The sequence below is a fragment of the Diachasma alloeum genome, unplaced genomic scaffold, assembly GCF_001412515.2.
Source record: "Diachasma alloeum isolate Michigan unplaced genomic scaffold, Dall2.0 Dall_scaffold_01108, whole genome shotgun sequence".
In the NCBI taxonomy this organism is placed as follows: Eukaryota; Metazoa; Arthropoda; class Insecta; order Hymenoptera; family Braconidae; genus Diachasma; species Diachasma alloeum.
In genome coordinates this window covers 115013-135574 of record NW_021681219.1, presented here as the reverse complement: position 1 = coordinate 135574, position 20562 = coordinate 115013, and the positions used below count along the sequence as shown (strand labels likewise).

Genomic DNA, 20562 nt, shown 5'->3' with positions numbered 1-20562 from the left:
TTTCTTATCGCTCCCGATTCCCGGAATTTAGGCTTACCGTGAGCGCCTGGTGGGGGAAGAGAAATACAGGCCCATTCTCAGAATCGGTTGCCCCTACAGCCCCGTGAGTGCGACTATAACGAGAGTCTACTGTATAGGAGCGGTCAACTGCTTGTTTTCATAACAAATCGACTGTTTATGCACTCGTGTTCTTAGAATATATCAATGTGGTTGTACACATGTTGATAACTTATTGAATTGTTGATAAAATTAGATATTTTTTTTTATTCAACCAACAATTCTTCTTCATAACGTATTCAAACTGAGTTCTATTGATGAATTCAGTACACTGATAGAACGGATTAGTTATTGTTAACGAATGGATTTTAATTGGAGGTGAGGGTCTATTCGGTCTCACCAAATGTTCATTCGTTCTTTCGCCATTTAAGTGAACCATTCGTTAACTATCAACGAATATTTATTTGGCCATATTCAACTTTACCATTTGTTAATAGTTAACGAATCTCGTTTGGAATAAATGAATCATTCTATCAGTGTAGTGAAGTCGTAAAGGTAACAAGTCGACTCATTCCCTACTCGTTTTTTTTGTGAAATATCTCAGAATGTAAGAGGGATAGCGAAGATTTCCTCAAAACATTTTTTGTAGAACCAAATGAGAGCTACAAAAAAGGTCTCAATGAAAATTTCGGTGTCTCTCTTAGATTCAGAGATATTCTTCGAAAACTGGCGAATTAGCTGAACAGATTTGTTACTCTTTACCACTTCGCTACTGAATTTGTTCCTGAGTTATGAATATATGAAAAAGTCAAAAGGGTCAGTTTTATTCCAGCTTCCTTTATCACCTTTCCCCTCATGTCTAATCTTCTCCCATTTATATCTTCGACTTTTAGAAAAACGGAGCGGGATTGCTGCTAATTATGGCAATTATCTTGTCGATGAAAATGAAGAGATCGATGAGATATTGAAACATATTGAGGACGACGAGGGAGTTGACAGTGATTTCGAGCTAGTATTACCACCATTAAGGGCCAAAAAGTTGAAAATCATGACTCCAGACATCACTGCGATTTTGGATCGTGCCAAAGTTGGCGATCGGATGGCAGCACGCGTGTTAGCAGTTGCTCTCATGACTGCTGGCATAACTTCGGACGATGTCCACTTGAGCCGTGAAACTGTGCGTCGAAACCGGCAAGTACATCGCAAGTCGCTCAGTGACACCATCAGACAAAACATGAAAAATGGATCATGTCATATTCTGACGGTACATTGGGACGGTAAACGATTATCATCGCCAGATGACAAACTTGAAATGATCGACAGACTCCCAGTTCTCGAATCTGGACATGATTTTCACCAATTGCTCGGTGTGCCCGCGATTGGAAGAGGGACTGGAAAAGGGCAGGCAGAAGCCGTATACCATAGCTTGGAGGAATGGGGTGTCCTGGACGAGATCTGCTCGATGGTCTTTGACACCACTTCCAGTAATACAGGAAGTGAAAAGGGTGCTTGTGTTCTGTTGGAAGAAAAAATCGGGAGGGACCTCTTGTATATGGCATGCCGGCATCACGTTTTCGAACTCCTTTTGAAAGCTGTGTTTGACACGTCAATGGGATGTACATCAGGACCTGAAGTCTCCATTTTCAAGCGGTTCCAAGAACACTGGAGTAGCCTGGATAAAGGACAATTCTCACCGGGAGTCAAGGATCCTACTGTGAAGGAAGCCTTGTCGGACAACATCGCTGATATTCTCCATTTTGATGAAGCACAGTTAAAGGTTAGCTATATGTTGATAATAGTGTAAAATTGATAGACGTACACTTCTGTAGCGATTCCATTTGCACATTTTCAGATTATGAATAACACGAAATATTTTTTTTGTCACTCTGGGCGTGAAGCAAAGTTTCACGCACACTGCGCGTTCGTAAAACCCTCTTCACGCACAAAATGACAAAAAATATCGTTCGACACTAGGTCATAAACAATTTTTTGCCGAGGGTTTTACATAACTCGCCTTCGGCTCGTTCTGTAAACTCACACTCGGCAGAATTTTTTTTTATGCCCCCGTATCAAAAAGTACTATTCTCTGTTCACTTTGTAGGAGGACAACATTTACAAGGATTACCAAGAGTTTTCGGAGCTGGTGGTGCTGTTCCTCGGAGGAAATCTTCCCAAAGGGAATCGATTTTGAGCTTTGATTCCTATTCATCATGCCAGGTGGATGGCCAAGGCGATCTATTCCTTGAAAATTTTCTTGTTTCGGGATCAGTTCCGATTGACAGCTCAGGAAAATTCAGGGTTAATAAATGTATGTATTTTCGTCATCCTCGTGTATCACAAAGTGTGGTTCACAGCTTCGAATGCAGTCACAGCTCCCAATTATGATTTGACATTGTTGAAACGTTTAGCAGAGAATGCTACTATTGATAAGCATGGGAAGAATTACAAGGCTGCATTCAAAAAGTTCGTTAATCACCTTTAGTACTTGTCTGAGGAATTGATAGCTCGCTTTTTTCGATGAAAATGTGAGTGCAGATTGTAAGAGAAAGATGTTCCAGGCCATCAAGTCTCGTTCTGCTCTTATAGATGATCGAAAAAAGCGAAAAGTGGGACTAAACGACGCAAAATTCATCCAAGACTCCACTCTAGATTCTTTTGTTACAGAAAATACCATGAAGTTTTTTGAAATATTGAAAATAGATCCTAGTTTCTTGAATACCGACCCTACGACATGGGAGAGTAAAGATGATTTTGTTGCCGCTTCCAAAATTGTCAAATCTCTTCATGTGACAAACGATATTGCTGAAAGAAGTGTATCTCTCGTAACTGACTATGATGATCTGCTTACGAAAGGTGAAGCCAGCAAACAAAATTTGATGCTAGTGGTTCAAAAATACCGGGAGTCGTCATCCAATTGCACAAGAGAGGACTTCGTTGAAGTTTTCGTTGGAAAATTATTTGAATAATTCTAATCCACCAACGGAAACTTCAAGCGATTGAAATCAGCACACATTTACTCTACAGTACTACACACCACAGATTATCAAACATTGATTTGTTTAATTGAATTGCATTAGAAAAATTTGAAAAAATTCAGACATAATCAGCTCTATTCAAATTATATTCTGGGCGTGGTATTTTTTTTACATTTCTGTCGTATAAATAAATAATTAAGATTGTTCCACTTTCCTAAAACTTGATTATTTTTTATGGAATAGATCACCGCTAGAACTCTGGATATGAATAAATTGATCACCTATTACCAAGAATGATTTTGAAGGTAGGAAATTCAATTTCCATGAATTACTTATAAAAAAAGGTCTAAATTTCCGAAAATGAAATATTTTTCATTATTTCATCATTTTATTAGATAAAATCAAATATGGTATTCAATAAAAGCTCTAATCTTCAGTTCCAAATGTTGAGAAGAATTGAAATCATGAAAAGAAAAATCGTCGATTCACTTGGATATTCTAAACATTATTGATATTCATAATTTATAAAAATATATGTTAGTTTCATTGTTTATTACAGCCATAATTCTATTATTTATCATTCTTATCATTATTATTCTATATTATATTGAACCGAAGAAATCTTCACATTTAATTATTTATAGAAAATTAATCTTCTGTCTGAGAAAATAAATGATATTTAATCACTGACCGATATTTTTTCATGGTTAATGTTATGGTAATGTTGCTCGTTATGGAACGTTGCCGGAAACTCAATAAATACACCTGGGGAGTGTAGAGGAAATTCGACAACGCTGGAGCCCCAATAGTATGACAGTAAGTCCTCCACGGGGAGATTCGAACCGCGTATGGTAACCAGCGTAGAATTATCCGATTTCGTCCATTCAAGTTTCTGTGGAGTCGTCATCAAATAGGGAAGTTCCCATCTTCTTTGCATGAAAATGGAAAGAAAATGCAATCAACAAAATAGAAAATGAAGAAGGTATACAGTAATTTATTGGGTGCGACCGGGTACGTCAGATAATCCGGGAAAAGGTTTCGCCAGATGGCTGACCTTCTCCGTTTGAGGTAATAGCCACCATAAAAGTTCTAAGTGATCCAAGCACTTGTCACTGCCCAAAAATTTGAAGATTTTATTTTGCATTTTTCGGTGATTTGGAATAATATAAATTATTTGTTCTTTCGTCAGATGATAGTCCGATAATTGAAGAGTTGTTCTACAAAAATTCAGTGAAATCGGTCTTGTTCAAAGGGTATTTAGACAGTCTCGAAAAGTCCCATTTCAAGGGAAAATCATAGTTTTTAATTCAATAACAAATTGATTGAAAAATGTAAAAAAAGTCTGAGTTCTTTTCATCGTTTACATCAAGTAATCGATGGAGATTCATAATAATTTCAATCAATTCTGATGAAATCGGATGCATATAAACTTTATGCACTCTCTCGCATGTACTTAGTCATAAGAAATTCAAAAGCTTGTTGAGGTCTCATAAAAGTGTTTTAAAAATTTGAAAAAATTCACATTGCTTCTTCATATCGTGAACTATCGTTCTGAGACAGGAGGAAGTGAAAATTTGAAATGTATATTCCGTGGATCCCTCTAGGGAGTATATTGGAAATCCGTCGATAACGGATTCGCACTGACACACTCGCTCGGCTGACCATTCGAAGGCTCACGAATGTTCTCGCCCCACCCCTCACACGCACAACTACGCAACGCGCTCGACTAACTTTGGTTCGAGATGTGATTTCGCACACCACGCGTACCTTGACCGCTCAGTTAACTTCTCACTAATTATCGTCCAGCGCATTATAGTTCAACTCACTATTGTTCTCAGTGCTCAGCTCATAATTTGTGTGTTCAACATCTGACTCATTGATTGTTGTAAATATTAATTAAGTGACAATATATAGTGTTTTTCGTGAAAACCACGTACACGCGTCGTTTCTCTGCTACTCCGGTCACCCACTCCCGAAAATCCATCTCTATCTCATCCATTCCTCATTTATTCCACCAATTCCGAGCCTCATCAAATAGGATCAGACATGATAGTCAAAAATGAAAGTGAAGGGTTACAAGACCCAAAAAATTTGGGTTTTTGCGTCATGAGGACCAAAAAATTTGGTTGCAGATATGGATGTACTATGCAATTCTCTTTGCATTCTTCTAGCTTTTATGACATGAAAGGTTGGTATTGTGGATGGACGCAATCGGCAGAGCGGTTCTTGAGATATTCAACCTTTTGTGTAAATATATTTCTTCAAATATCTCATGAATCACTGGATGGATTTCAATTTTTTTTTGAAACTACTTGTCTCGGTGGCTACTATTGAGATCAATCAAAATATGTATACTTGTCCTTACAAAGATTCAGATATGTTTTCGCTTTTTTGTTTTTAAATTTTTTTCATTCTTGTGCGCACGGTATTTTGAGAAGAAAGAAAAGTAGTCAGTTGAAATTTGGTGTGATTATGGCTCTTACAATATTGAAGATTCGTATTTTGGATAGGGGTAATCGGCCGAGCAGTTTCGGAGATATTTAAGCTTTTGTATAAATCGATTTCATTAAAAGGTTGAATATCTTCCTATAGACATCTTGTAGCATGTGGTTACGGTTGTATGCTTGTCACAAGGACAGAGAATTGCTGCAGATCCATTCGGAAGCGTACTACAAATGGAAATTGGTAGAAATGAAAAAATAGAAAAGGAGTAATAACGCAAAAAGGAACGGTCACATGCCTTCTGTCAGATGGGCTCGAACCCCTGCTTATTTACTAATGGATCTGGCTTTGTAATCCTCATGACCTTCCTTTTATCTTCAAATAGCTCGACCCTTCGGCCGGGCTACGCTGTACTTTTGGATATTTTCAGTTTTTAAATTTTCCAACTAAATTGCATGGAAAAAATTAGAAAACATTCATACCCAGTCAGTATAATCAAAATTAAATTTCGCAAAATATTGATATTTTTTCAAACTTTTCCGTCTTATAAATAAATAATAAAACTTGTTTACAAAACGGTGGATTATTTTTTATGAGGTGTCAACAAAATTCTTGATTTTTTCACATCTAACGAAAAAAAATTCAGATTTTAATCTTTGATTACAATGGAAATGTTGATTTTCACATAAGACACTGGGTTAAATCCTGATTTTTAAAAAATCACTTCTCTTATTCTTCCTAATTCTCTCTCTCGTCAACGATTATATCCTCACTCGAGTGCTCGCAAAAGGCAATTTGGTAATAAAAAAACCACGTGTACCTTACTCCGCAGCTTTAACCTCCCAGTCACTCGAATTTCCTCCTTCAACCCCACAACGGCTGAAACTCAGGTCCCCCACGTTTCGTTCACCCCTCGAGGATACTCTCCGTTCTCATGGGCCTGTTCCGACGATCTTCCAGCAACAACCTCGACAAATTCCCTAACAAATTGCTTAGCCCTTCTCAACACGGGCTCACGTTATCTGAATAGAGCTTTTTTCGCCATTTATTAATGATTTCCAGTGCAATAATTTATATACCAAGTGCATGCACCCATCACCCATTGCTCGACATATATAGATGATGGATTTCAGCGGGGATTGGGTCGAAGGGGTGTTGATAACTCCATCCGGCCCTTAAATTCGAGCACATATTTTCGCGGAGGGATTCACTGATTCTAAGGTTCGAGGAATCTTAAATTCTTCTCCCCTTACCTGACCATGTCTGACCTTCCCAGAAATGTGGGTAAAATTTGGGAAAATAAAAATTATTTTGTAACAGAAAATCAACACATAATTAGTACTTCAGTATAGTATAATCATTTTTCCTAATTGCCCATAGTGGTCTGCTAGATAAACTTCACAAACTTCACAAAATCAAACTTTGGGGAAAAATAAAACTTCTCCAAAATATTGAAACAGAAAAATTTCCAGTTAACTTCAAAATGAAGTATACGTTTCCCTACTGGTATCTACCAATCCTACACTGAGAGAAAAACGACAAAGTTCTCAAAGAACTCTTACTTGTGCCAAGAAAATAGTTTTTTGAAAATTATCAAAACAGGATTTTTTTGTGCCAAACATGCAGAGAGTGCATCGGAATGAAAAGTTTTTGTCGGAAAAATAGATTTAGTAGTTAAAAAAAAAATTGCATTCTCTGTACACCCAAGAAATGTCATTTCTAGCACTACTCCTTCGTTATTCGATACTCCCATACGTATTTTGCTCCCGAAAAATCTTTGTTTTATGCGAAACAAAGGATAGTAGTTTTTCGTTTCGGCTGTCTAATAATCACAGACAAGAAATGAACCCTTAAATGAAACAATAATAATATGATAGCAATCTTGTAACTTAGAGATAAAATATTTGTTGTAAAATTTTTCTCTATATGAGATATTTTCATCCTGAAGAGGCATCGTCTGATGTGAATTATCCACCTCTTCAGCCAAATATTTCGTTGCTGTCGAAAGCAGAACAATTATTCATCTTTGAGACTTTCAAATTCGAACCAAACAAATTCTTTTTTGGCAATTTTCAACTAGCGATTTTGGTGGCCCAAACAAGACTTGTTTTTCTTTCAGTGTAGGATCCGAGGAATGCAATCCCCTCCACCCTCACTAAGTCGTATTTGACATCCTGGAAAATAGGGGAAAAATTCTGGAAAATATGAATTATTTTTCTGCAGAAAATAAGCACATATCTAGTACTTCCCTATAGACACATTGGTCTGCTAGATGAATGCCCCAAGTTGGAAAATCAAATTTTCTACCAAAGTATTCAGGCAGAAATTTTTTTTTCGCCATTTCGGCCTTACGGCCTCTACGCGTCCGTAACGCCCTACAGGCGTTATTACAAAAAATATTGTTTGGCACACGATCTAAAAAAGATTTTCTGGCGAATAAGAGTTTGCAGCCCGAGACGAAGGCGAGGGTTGCAATCATATGAGCAATATAATATAGTGGACTTTAAGTAATGACGAAATGAAAAATATAATATAATATAATAAATAAATATATATAATATAATGGACTTCAAAGAAAAGCACATGTTTCCCCGAGCACATTCACTGATACTAGCGCCCAAGGAACCTGCTATACCCCGATCCTCCCCTGACCATATTTGATGTCCTAGGAAATTCGGGAAAAATCCAATTATTTTCATGCAGAAAATTCGGACATTTAGTTCGTTACTATTTTGCACTAATTATCGCCACTCGATCCCATTGGTCTGCTGATAAACGCTCCAAACTCTAGAACCAATTTTTTGGCAAAACTATTTGAGCAGAATTTTTTTTGTCTGCACAAAAAGAGCACCTAAAAAGCCCGTATTTTGGAGCTAATATCCGACCCGATCTGATGCACCTGGGGTGGTAATTTCACTGAGCTAGAATACACTTGTACAAATACTGTTTTATCTTTCGTTTTTTAAAGGCTGATGAAATCTGGAATCAATCCTTTCGACTCCCAGGAGGCAAAGCCCTACAAGAATGATCCGGAAATATTAGCAATGACGAACTTGGTCGTTAGTTATCAGAATAATGACATCAATCAGTTCGAGTTGATTCTCAAGCAAAATAGGAATAACATCATGGACGATCCATTCATCAGAGAACACATTGAAGATTTATTACGTAATATACGGACTCAGGTAATTGATGAATTATTTACAAGATCTAATTAAATCATTGAAATTATATTTCGAACAATTTGATGATGATGAATGATTGTTGCAGGTTCTGATCAAGCTCATTAAGCCTTACACACGTATCCACATACCTTTCATCAGTAAAGAGTTGAATATTGATGTATCTGAGGTTGAGAGTCTCCTCGTTTCTTGTATTCTGGATAGTACCATTCGAGGTCGTATTGATCAGGTAAAATTTGTTTTTTTGTGTATACTCTCGAAAGGAATCAATTTCGAGGAGTTTATCGAGGTTCTTTCTGGTAAAAGGTTCTTTGAGATTTCTCCTTAACATGACTGATTATCTAGAACTCATGATTCTAATATTAGATACTTGAATTCAAGTATGTCGTATTAATAAATTCCAGTTGACTCGTTGAGTGTAGCGGAGTGAAATAAATTTTCAATTCCAAAAAAAATTATTCATCATTGACAATTTATTATATGAAGTTCAACTTTAATGAGCGTAAGAAATTAATCTATCAAATTTTGTATTGAAATAGTTTTTTAAATATTGGAAAAAGTGGTTATTAAATGATTAAACACACTGGGTATATAGATATATATAGTTTATTAAGGCACGTCTCTCGTCGATGCTTCTCAGTCAATGTGCTTGGCACGAATGTGGCGTGATCGCCACGGCAATGGCTTGGGACGGGATCGGCGCATGCCACGATCACGTCCCTCTACCATAACGTACAGTATGAACGTAGAGTTAACGTATAAGATATATATATGGTCTGTGAGGATCAGAGCTAGAGCTACTTTCAATACTCCCTCCCGACTGCTTCCGGATCCTCAGTTTCTTGGGAGTTTCTTAATCATGTACTTCTTCCTTTTCCCTAAACAAACATATAAACAGCAATTAAATATTTACATTCATCATTTTATCAACTTGACGTTTATGCAAATCAAACGCCAGAGGTTTAGTAAACACGTCGGCTAATTGATTTCTCGAACTAATCCATTTAACTTTTATCAAATTAAGCTTCACACATTCTTTGATTTGGTGAGCTTTCACGTCAATTATTCACGTCTTAATTTATTCCTCCCACTAATCTCTGTGCTATTCGTCGCTGCCATGTTGTTACAGCATAACGTCATTGGCAACTGGGGTGGAAAAGTTAGTTTTAAAGAGTTGAAGATAGATAACAACTCTTGACTCGCTTCACTCATCGCGACATATTCAGCCTGGCAAGTAAATAGAGCAACGTACGATTGTTTGTGAGCTCTCCAAATAATTGTGTCACCATACAGTTTAATTACATAACTGCACGTTGTTAGAGATCCTTTGCAGTCAGCGAAACTAGCATCAGAGTATGCTTCAATCGCGTCAGTCTCACCTGCATATCTCAGACCCAGAGCAGATGTACCTTTCAAGTACCTCAGTACTCTTTAAACCATTTTACAATCCTCATCTGTTGGATTCATCTGGTGTCTTGTCGTATTGGCTAGATATAACAAGCTACCAACAACCTCTCTATATGGACAATTCATCTTTGCATTTCGTGGAACAAAAATCTCACTATCAAAATCATACTCTTTCTGTTTTCGCTCGTAGTTAGACGCCTGCTGCTTCTCCCAGCTGCTTCTAATTTACGTTTAAATACCCATTTTTAATCAATTATATTAGCTTTCTGACTTATTTTGTTACTGATGGGTCAATCTACGATTTTCCAGACTTTATTTTTATCCATTGAATTTAACTCGTCCTCTACTGCTGCAGCCCAGTCATTCTTGTCTACTCTTTGCATAGCTTCTTTAAAACTTATTGGATCTGAATTTATGTCAGCCAGAAGAGCATGACATATCTCGTCAGTTGAATTGTCCAAGCCTATTTCATCCTCACTCTGTGATAAAGACGCCAAAAGTAATCCTGAATTCAAGTTCTCATCGATTGGTAATTTCGGGGGATCTGTTTCGCTAGATGATTTACTTTGTTCTTTTATTTCTGACCCTGGGTGTACCTTCTTAGGTCTACCTCTTTTCCTCTTAGATACTCCCTCCGATTTTAATACCCCTTCCAGATCATTCTCACTCTTATCAAAGACTACAAACCAATCACTTTTATTTATTACTTCTTGAGCATCAGGAGAAACCTCAATTTCACTTCTACCATATTTATCACCATCAACTTTCTCTTCATTGAATCTCACATGTCTACTTTCATAGAATTTTCCATCCTCGGGTCTTAGCAAAATATAACCCTAGGTGTATATCCTACCAAGACACCCCTCATACCTACTGCCCTGAATTTCGGTCCAGTTTTCCTCTGGACTTTCATGTACGCTAAACTGCCGAATCTTTTAATGTGGTTAATTTCGAAACTATGTCCTGGTGCAAACTCTTCCAGTGGTGTTTTCATCCCATTTGATTTGTGAGGAGTTCGATTGTACGCGTATACAGCAGCAGACAGAGCCAGATCCCACATGTTCTCTGGTAATTTTGCATCAAACATATACGCTCGAATCTTCTTCTGAATTGTCTGATTAAACCGTTCTGCGACCCCATTATGTTCAGGAGTGTCAGGACTTGCCAATTGTAACTCTGCACCCAAACCCTTCAACACTTCAATTGTTTGACCTCCAGTAAATTCAGTACCCTGATCTGACCTATGATAACAAAGCTTCGCATCATGATCCAGTAGATTTCTACCACTCCTAACAAACATTTCTAAACACTGACTAGTTTGACTTTTAGTTTTCATTGGGTACGCCATAGCGAATCTGGATTTGTCATCTATGAATACTGATATAAACCTGTATCCTTTCGGATGTGAGGCTGGGGTTATTGGTCCCATCACTTCAGAATGTATTATTTGCAAGGGTTCAGTTGCTCGATTTCTTACTTTGGGGAATGGCAATCTGTTAAATTCTGACGCCATACAGACCTCACAATCCGAAAGAGACTCGTCAAAAATCACATCCTTTAATTCTTTATTATTAGGAAATTTTAATTGAATGGCTTTGAGATACGCTATTGACGCATGTCCAAATCTAACATGCCACAGCAAGGCTTTATAGTTTCCCTGTATTTTATCTTTTTCGTCTGTAAAAGTATCAAAACTTTCAGTACTAGTTTCAAATCATAATTCATCTGCATTATTTAACTTTCTGTCCGAAATTGAAAAATCAAAGTTTGATTATACATGTTGATCAAGAGCCGGTTTAGACAAAATGTCAGTTTTTAAACTTTCACTAGTCTCCACCTCATCCAGTTCATTATTTTTAACTTCTTTTAGCAAATCCTTCCTCCTGTCATTATTTTCAATTGAATTATTTTTGTTTGTTTCTTCATTTAACCTTGCTGTAACACTTCTAGTCATCTGTCTTTTTATTTCTGCGTTATCACCTACCATGTTCACTATAACTCTTCTGTTCACATGTCTTTGTAGATTTTTATTGACTTGACTTTGTTTATTCATTTATAAATAAATAATTCGTTTGACTCTGGATTGAAAATGTCTATTCGTTTGTCATCTAGATAAATCGCGAGACCCATTTCTGCGAATCGTCTTAATGACAGCAAGTTAGCTTGAAGGGCATCTGCAAACAAAACCTCGTTTATCTTAAATTTCTGACCATTTAACAATTCTATTTCTATCTCACCCACTCCCTCCGTTCTTAAATCTGCATTTTCATTTTTATTAGCACATTTAATCACTCCTTTACTTCTTTCATCAATTGATTTAAATATCAATTTTGAATTTGTTAAATGTTCGGTTGCCCCAGAGTCAGCTAGAAACTTTGCGATGAACTTGTCTTGCTGAATTTTTACATCTTCATTCATGGCATTGCCTTTGCATAAATTATTAGTTTTGAACATAATTGACGTACCCTTTTCTTTATCATTTGCTCCTGACCCTTTATTCTGCTCCTTCTTGGTTGGTTTCAATTGAGCATTGTTGTTTGAAGATCCATATCCTCCCCTACCCCTCGTCCTGTCGAATCTACCCCTTTTCACATTTCCTGACCCAGTCTCGTCCTTATTTTCTATTTTCCTCTTCAATGAACCAATTGCCCTCCCAGATCCACGAAAACCTCCTCTACCACGTGAATAATTTAACCTAGGTACAGACTCTGGCTTGCAATTTAACTCACCCGACTCAGGACACTCGAACCTGGTGTGCCCATACTTGTGACATTTGTAGCACATTTTCCCTTTTCCTTTACCGGGGCAGTTCTTCCCAATGTGACCCTTGTCGCCGCAACTATAGCACCTTACTTCGCTCAAGGTCATATTTGCTGCCCTAACCTCACCCACTCCAGTTTCGGTTTGCTTTCTCGTCGCCTCTTCCTGCATAATTACCAGTTTCAATTGTTCATAAGTTGGAGGGTTTTCCCCTTTTATTTTAGCTATGGACGGCAAGTACTGTACTATTGGTACAGCTTTAATAACTGCATTATTGAACGCGTCTCTAATTTCGTCTGGGGACAAAGGGTTAGCATCTTCTGAGGTTTCATATTTACGAATGGCCTCCTCAAACTTATCACAAAACTCTGTTGCTGTCGTCTGACCAATAGCATATTTCATGGTTGAGATCTCCTGTCTCACCGTGTACGAGGAAATATTGCTTTCAAATCTTTTTATTTCTTTTAGTTTATTTAAAATTTCAATTGGATCTTGAATATTGACAACCTTTGAATGATAGTTTTTATCGATGTGATTAATTAAAATATCTCTAACTTTGTATTTCTGATCTTCAAGAACTTTTTTATCTCCTTTAAATTCACTTTTATCTTCGAGAATGTGAAGAAGTTTATGAGACCTAACCTCAGACTTGAAGAAGTCATAGAAGTGTTCAAATCTAGTGTTGGAATCTAATTTATATTCTCTTTTTACAGCTGACTCTTTGTTCATAAAGCTTTGTTTAATAGAGTCAGCAACCCATTTGACACTTTCATCCTGATTGCCTCCTCCAATTTGACTCAGAAATTGTGATTTAAATTCATTAATCTGCTTTTTAATTAATTCCCTAGTTTTCTCATCCAATTTGTCCGTTTCATTCTCATTTAATTCATTGACAACTTTAATGTTCTCGTCCAATAGCTCTTCAGAAGACTCTCCAGACTCAGCCCAGACCATTAAGTTTTCCAGATTTGTTTCAATTTTGGTTAGTCTTTCTTCCTTATTATTTTTTATGTCACCTAATTCTTTAACTACGTCATTGAGTCTGTCCCAGATAAACCGAGTGGTGTTTGTCTGGAGATTGGCGATCTCCTTAAGAGTGTCAGTTACTTTGTGAAGTTTCTCAATGGTCAAATTTAACTTCTCTTCCACTGGAACATTAGATTTGGTATTGTTAGAGTTAGTTTTCGCAGGATCTTTTGAGGGTTTTGGTATCGTGTTCCTTATTACAATTTTAGGTTCCACGTATTCGATTTTTGTCACTTGGGGTTTAGATTTACCTGATTTGAGAGTATTCATTACTACTGGGTTCTCTTCCTTTCCACTCGTCTGTTGCTCATCTGTTTTCTCATCGACTCTTCCAGTTTTCTCACCCCCGTTCTTACTCTCCTCGTCCTTTGACTCCCCCTCTCCTCAGTAGTAATGTTTGGATGTTCATAAATCTTGGGTACAATAGCTGGTGTGTCCATGAGGACACATTGCTCGTGCCAGTCCACCACGGCCCTCCACTGAGCATTTGGCAGCATTTTTACACCTGTTGATTTTATTTAAATATTTTATGATTAATTACTTATATTGCTCCTCTGCTGAAAAAGTTGAACTCAATCTTAATCCGCATTAGAGCCTCGAACAAAAATAAGAATTGTACTCAAAGACTAATTTATACTCGAGGGATAATTAGTTTCATACATCGTATGATCAAACGTATTACTTCTAATCATCCTTGTAGAACATCCAGATTATAAAATTTCAAAATCAATTCTTCTAAACATATATGTATTTTGGTTTTATAACTAGTATTTGTTTTGATTTTATTTTATAGTAACTCGAATTTTTCCTGTACCATTTAACTTTGCGAAAATATTTGCTAGCCAATATTTTCACTGGCACCTTTTCAAAATACTTTTTAAATTAATAGTTTCTCGTCCTGTCCCTTTTCCATCATTCAAATCAACTCACCCAACTTGTATTTGTGTTTGTCTGTTTGTATCACTATAGTACTCTCTTCCAATCCTATAGTGACATCCTCACCCCTGTGTAGATCGTCTACTCCAAGCATGTATGTTAGTTCTTCCCAGAACTCCATTAACGCATCATCTGTGATAATTTAGAGAAATTAATCATTTTTATCTAGAAATTTTATTATAAATATTTTTTTTCTTCTTTTCGTCTGCTTAATTAATTCATTTAATTAATGAATCTTGAGATAATTTCTTTTCTCATTAAATTTCTCTTAATTTATTCAGTAAATTAATCCTTAAGATTATTTGCCCCTTTTTCGTCAGTATTTCTTGTTACGGCACTGTCTTGATATTTCGATATTACTACGCGCCGCCATAGCGATGGCCTGTTGCTTTGGGGACTACTTTCCGTATCACCTTCCCTTCCATTTTCTTACTACGCTGCAACAAGCTAGTCCCTCACCACTACTTGATATTTTTCCCATTTATTCCTTTCGATTCCGCAATTTTGATCAATCCATAAATAAATCACTTTGCGATTTCATTCCCTCAACTCGTCATTAAATATCCGCCCTGATTATTTATAACCCCAACTATCTTATTTCCGACTCAACGCGGTTGCATCATCCCCGTCAATCGACGCCATCCGCCATCTTCTGACTACGCGTCCCCACCGTTCCCGCCGAATTCCTTTTACGACACTATTTTATATCACTTTTCCCCACTTTCCGATTCTTATATACTATTCACTGTTTTTCCTTTTCACTCTACTTACTCATTACGATCCTATCACCGTCATGCGCACCGCATGCGCACGATCACGTCCCTCTACAATAACGTACAGTATGAACGTAGAGTTAACATATAAGATATATATATGGTATGTGAGGATCAGAGCTGGAGCCACTTCCAATATTAAACAATAACGTCGATTATTCTACCTTAACCCTCCGAAGAGAACGCTTACTACCAAACAATGCCTGAGCACTGTTGTCCGTTCCCCCATTCCGGCCACACCGACAGTTTGGTAGCATTTTCTTTTCAAAGGGTTAGTGATAATCGGGCGCGGAATAGGATATTCAAAAAATGCAGCCAATTTGAAGAAAATTTTTGCATATAATATTGAATCTATTTACACACAGTTTGCAAAATTTGAGAAGCCCCAGAAGCAGGGCAACAACAAAAATGATTTTTAAAGTTGCAGCTTATACATGAGATTAAAGGGAGCATCGATAACTCGCGCAAAAGTACCGAAATTATCGATGACCCATTTAACTTCATCTATAAGCACCAACTTTGTAAATAACTTCTGTTGTTGCCGTGCTTCTGGGATTTCTCAAATTTTGTAAACAGTTTCTCCTCTCAATTTGACAGCTTTTCCAAAGAAACTGACAGGCTTTCCTGCCTTGTCCACGTTGTTTGACCCCAGAACCCATGTCAACGACGATGAGTCGATGAATTTGTCCCTGAAGCCATCGAACAATGCGCAGATTAGTATAAAGTGAAGAAGGATGTCAGGCTGGCCTAAGTCAGCAGGGCCATGTTGTTGTTGAGTCCAAAACAATATAATGATCATTCCACTGAAGAGTGGATCTGGCTGTTGAGTCAGCTCTGACCTGACTGATTAGGCCTAGTTTCTTCATATTGAATCAAGGCGAAGATAATTTGCATCCAGTAACAGGTGCTTGTAAATTGTACTGTAGCTGGAGTGCTCGGCCCGATGCATGTCTTCATGACAGACCCTAGATCTAGGCGATTTCAGAATAGCCTCTCTACTTGCTCCGATGATATCTGGGTCTTGGCAATCGAAGATTGAACTGAATCCGAGAGAGGAAAGCCGGTAATTAGATAACATAGCAACTCCTATTCATTCGGGATACTGATAGGTAAATATCAACTTTTTATAGTGATCTTGAAGTAATTTGACATATATTATGTGGGAACCTGGTTGCTATAAATGAATTTAACCTCCTTTCAGCTATCACTCTTAATAATATGTATGCTCATGTAGACATACGGGACTTTCCATTCTTCGCTTTCCCTTCTAAAAGCAGTTATGAAATTTCATTTATGAGGTGTTCATATAAATTCAACGTGTAGTGAATCACTTATTCTGAAAGTATCAAGCTTCACCAGTACTTAGCATTACCCAGGGTTCGCGACGGGGACGCAGCTGGTATGAACCCCACAAAGATCAAAATTTGACCCAGTCACCCCCTTCAAGTTATTTACCTAATTGAGTCCGACTCAATTTTCTTCTTGATTTCAATTTCTATTTGTATTAAATGACGAAATAATCCAGCTTTTACGAAAAATTCGTTGGAGCAGTTATATACTCTAATTATCGGAAAGCCAACTCTTCAGGCGTGTTACCCAATTTGTAGTTCTGAAGTTCTAGCTCTGGTTAGCAGATAACAGGAGCCTGGAGTTGTATCTTCTCGGTAGTCGTTGGTTCTGCATGTTGAGGATTTTGATAAGCCAATTCAGGCGACGTTTGAATACGTCAATAGCCAAGGATTTAGTTTTAGTTTCTTGCCTCACTAAATAGTGGGGGTGCATCTAGACCGACCCAGCATCAACTTAGTATTTTGTAATATTTCGTAGTATTTTGATTTTACTTACTCCAGTTTGCCCAAAGTGGCTCCAATATCGTCGCTGCAATTGTGGAATTGTGGAATTGAAGGTCTCGGTTGCGTAGGTGGATTTTGGATTAGCATCCAGAATGGTACGTCTGGCCACTCTCATTGCCTGCGTTGCGTTCTAAATACCAGCTTAGCCTGCGTGGTTGAATTTACATTAGCCGAAAAATACTATGCCCAGATAAGCATAAGATTCGGTATGGCTATTTGTACATGACGTGGAAATAACGTGCCTTTAACGTGTCCCTTACGTACACGTAAAAGGCACGTGGAAAAAATATATACGTTAAAGACACGTTAAGGGCACGTTAAATCCACGTTAAAGGTATTTATTCCCTAAAAAATTCCCTAGAAGACACGCTACTTAATAAAGTTGATTGAATTTTCCATGTGCCTTTTGTGTGTCATTAAACGACTTTAATTCTAAAGTAATCTTACCGTATACTTGACATGCCTTTTGTTTTTAACGACTTTAATTTCGACGTGACTTTAACGTGCACTTAACGTGGACGGGTGGGACGAAGACTATTCATGTACACAATGTTTTTTGAGTTTTGTTGGAAGGTCGCTTGGGGTAAGCGCAACCCTTAATCCCGGTGAATTGCTAGGTTGCCTTAGAGTTTCGGGGGGAAACGTTTATTCTATTTTTTTTGTGAAATAACTATCCGTAATTAATTATTAATTTTGTCTCGTAAATCCCGGAGATTTGATCCGTGAGACGCATCTTAAATTTTTAGGATCGATCGAGCCTCCATCCGCTCTAAAAATAATTTTTAGGAATTAATTTGATTTTATTTGAATTTACGCATTCGAAAATCCCCGAATTTATTCGGTGGCTCCCTCGAGGCTGACACCTCTGAGGAGAAAACGTCTCCACCAATCAGAGCGCAGCGTGGTTGGTCGGAAGTCCCGAGGGCCCGGTGTGCCGCAGCACTGACCTCCGAAATCAGTTCCGCGTTGACCGTCTTCAGTAAGTAGTCGCGTGTGAACTTCTGTGTGCCCATACAACGGAACTGTGCAATCTGGATTATTGTGGGATTATTCTGTAGCTGCAAGGATCCAGGATGGTCCGAAAAGAAAAAAGGACCGTGAAACATAAAAAAACAGTGAGTTTTCTGGTATTTTTCGAGCCGTAAGGACCGTTACCTTTCCCCAGAAATCTAGTTTTCTCCCTTTTTGAGTAAATTTTTGAGGTTTTGGAATTAATTAGAATTGATTTTGTAGATTCCTCCGGTTTGGTGATTCCGGCTAAAAATTACCTGGCGCCCATAGATTTTTTGCATTTTGAATTTCACTAGATGAAGGGGAAAAAGGGCGAAGGTAATAGGCATTTTTGACCCCCATACGAAAATGTCACATTACAAGGTACCTAACGTTCAGGCTTTAGCGTGTACTTAACGTATGCTTTGAAGTGTCTCTAACGTGCATTCAACGTGTACCTAACGTTTAACTGGCGGGAGGGAGGGTCATCTAGCCTGGATTTGACGTGTACCTCACAGTGCCTCTAACGTACATGAGTTGGACATGGACTTTTCATAGGTATGCGTATTGATAAGGGTCAATCTCAATCTGGGCCTTCCAGTGTACATTGGAATAACCGCCTGAGTTTTTCCAATCTGCGTTTTGTCTAAGTACAGGATGGATAAATTGCTGCAGGTTATCAATAATCACGATTCATCAACTTAGTAAATATAAGTATTATGGATTTTCATCACTTCAATCGTGAAGCGTTAAAGTCACGGCCCCTGCGTAGCTGATATCTCCGCTGAAGAATTCAATATATAAACTAGTAGAACTTTTGTTGGTCGTGCGCTGAAGCGCGCTCAAATTTTAGGTGCGACTAATCCATTACGCGTCGTACGATGGTGCAAAACGCAATGGTTATGACCCTTGAGGGGTCGAACCAACAACTTCCCGGTTCATGTATTTTCTTGGAAAAAAAACTCGTTTTCCTGGAAAAACTGGAGAACCACTGGATTGATTTTCTCCAAAATCTAATCAGGTCTAAGTTAGGTGGAGACGCTTCGATTGCGTCATATATTATCTCAACCGCATCATTGGTTCATGAGAAATGCACACACACAGACACGCACACGCGCACGCACACGCACACACACCTCCTGGGAACTGTAGGACTTTGTTGTTGGTGGAGGGGCTTGAGGGATACATCCCAACCAAGGAGCAGTTCAAACCGAGGTCTGTCTTCAGGATATCTTGGTGCAGAAGGCCAACTTTAAAAGTGGCGCGCAGGGTAGGCTCCTTCCAACAGCCTAAGCAAAGAGAATAGGGTGAGCTCCCTTCATCAGCTTAAAATAATAATGATGAGTGACATTACAACACAAAATTCCCATGCGGGTATCTCTGAGAAAGGAAATCCCCCCATCAGTTCCGATCGGGTGAAAGTCCCGGTGGCTGATGCTGACTCCAGGATATGTGAGAGGAGCCTACCATCACTCTCCAAAGGTGGACCACTTGGCCTCAAATGCTACAAGTGGGGTAGAGTCACAGACTCAGGAGGAGACAGAATGCTCTCTGGCATGGGCACGGATGAATAAGCTCATCGCAGATTTGAATGAGTTTGTCCAACCCAAGATGAATGTGCACAAGGAGATTAAATTCAATTCGGCTTCTGTTGGCAGTGCCTTCAAAAGGCTCGAGAGACTGGAGAGAGCACGCACTCGGACTCAGTTTTCTGCTGTTGGGCCAGTTCAACAGCTACTAGCGCCACCGCTACAGCGCTTACGGACGGACTCTGAAACAACAGTGAAGTATTCGGAGATAGAGGACTCGGGAGATGCCTCGCAGCACACCCAAAATTGTCGAGACGTTCGTAAGGCAAAACGCAGGAAGCGTTCGAAGGGTTCACCTGAGATGGCAGCCCGAAAATTGAAGAAATTGAAGCAGCAGGAGCTAGCAGACAAGATAGTCCCACCGGCGAAGCCACCTGCCAAATCACCGGACTGGGTACACGTGAAGAACAAGAAGCGGGGAAAAAGGGAGAGGCTCCTAGAAGAACAGCCTCAGGAGCCGCTCCGTATGAAACAAGGAAAATGGGAAGAAGCTACCCCGAAAACCAGCGCTTAGACCTGATGCGCTGATTATCCATCCCAACGACAAGGACAAGTACTCGGAGACCCTTATTCGAGTCAATCGAGACGTCCCCATAGATCAGGCCCGTGCATGCGTCGAGAAGATCCGCAGA

The 20562-nt window shown here is 38.5% G+C and overlaps 1 protein-coding gene across 1 annotated transcript in view; it reads left to right on the top strand.

The window, feature by feature from the left end:
- The window catches only part of LOC107045888 (COP9 signalosome complex subunit 2), a gene marked incomplete at its 5' end in the record, with an annotated part of 182561 nt that overhangs the window by 64803 nt on the left and 97196 nt on the right, over positions 1-20562 (top strand). Inside the window, 2 exon segments of the mRNA XM_015268295.1 lie at positions 8383-8599; positions 8685-8825. Coding sequence (XP_015123781.1) covers positions 8383-8599; positions 8685-8825 — 358 coding nt within the window.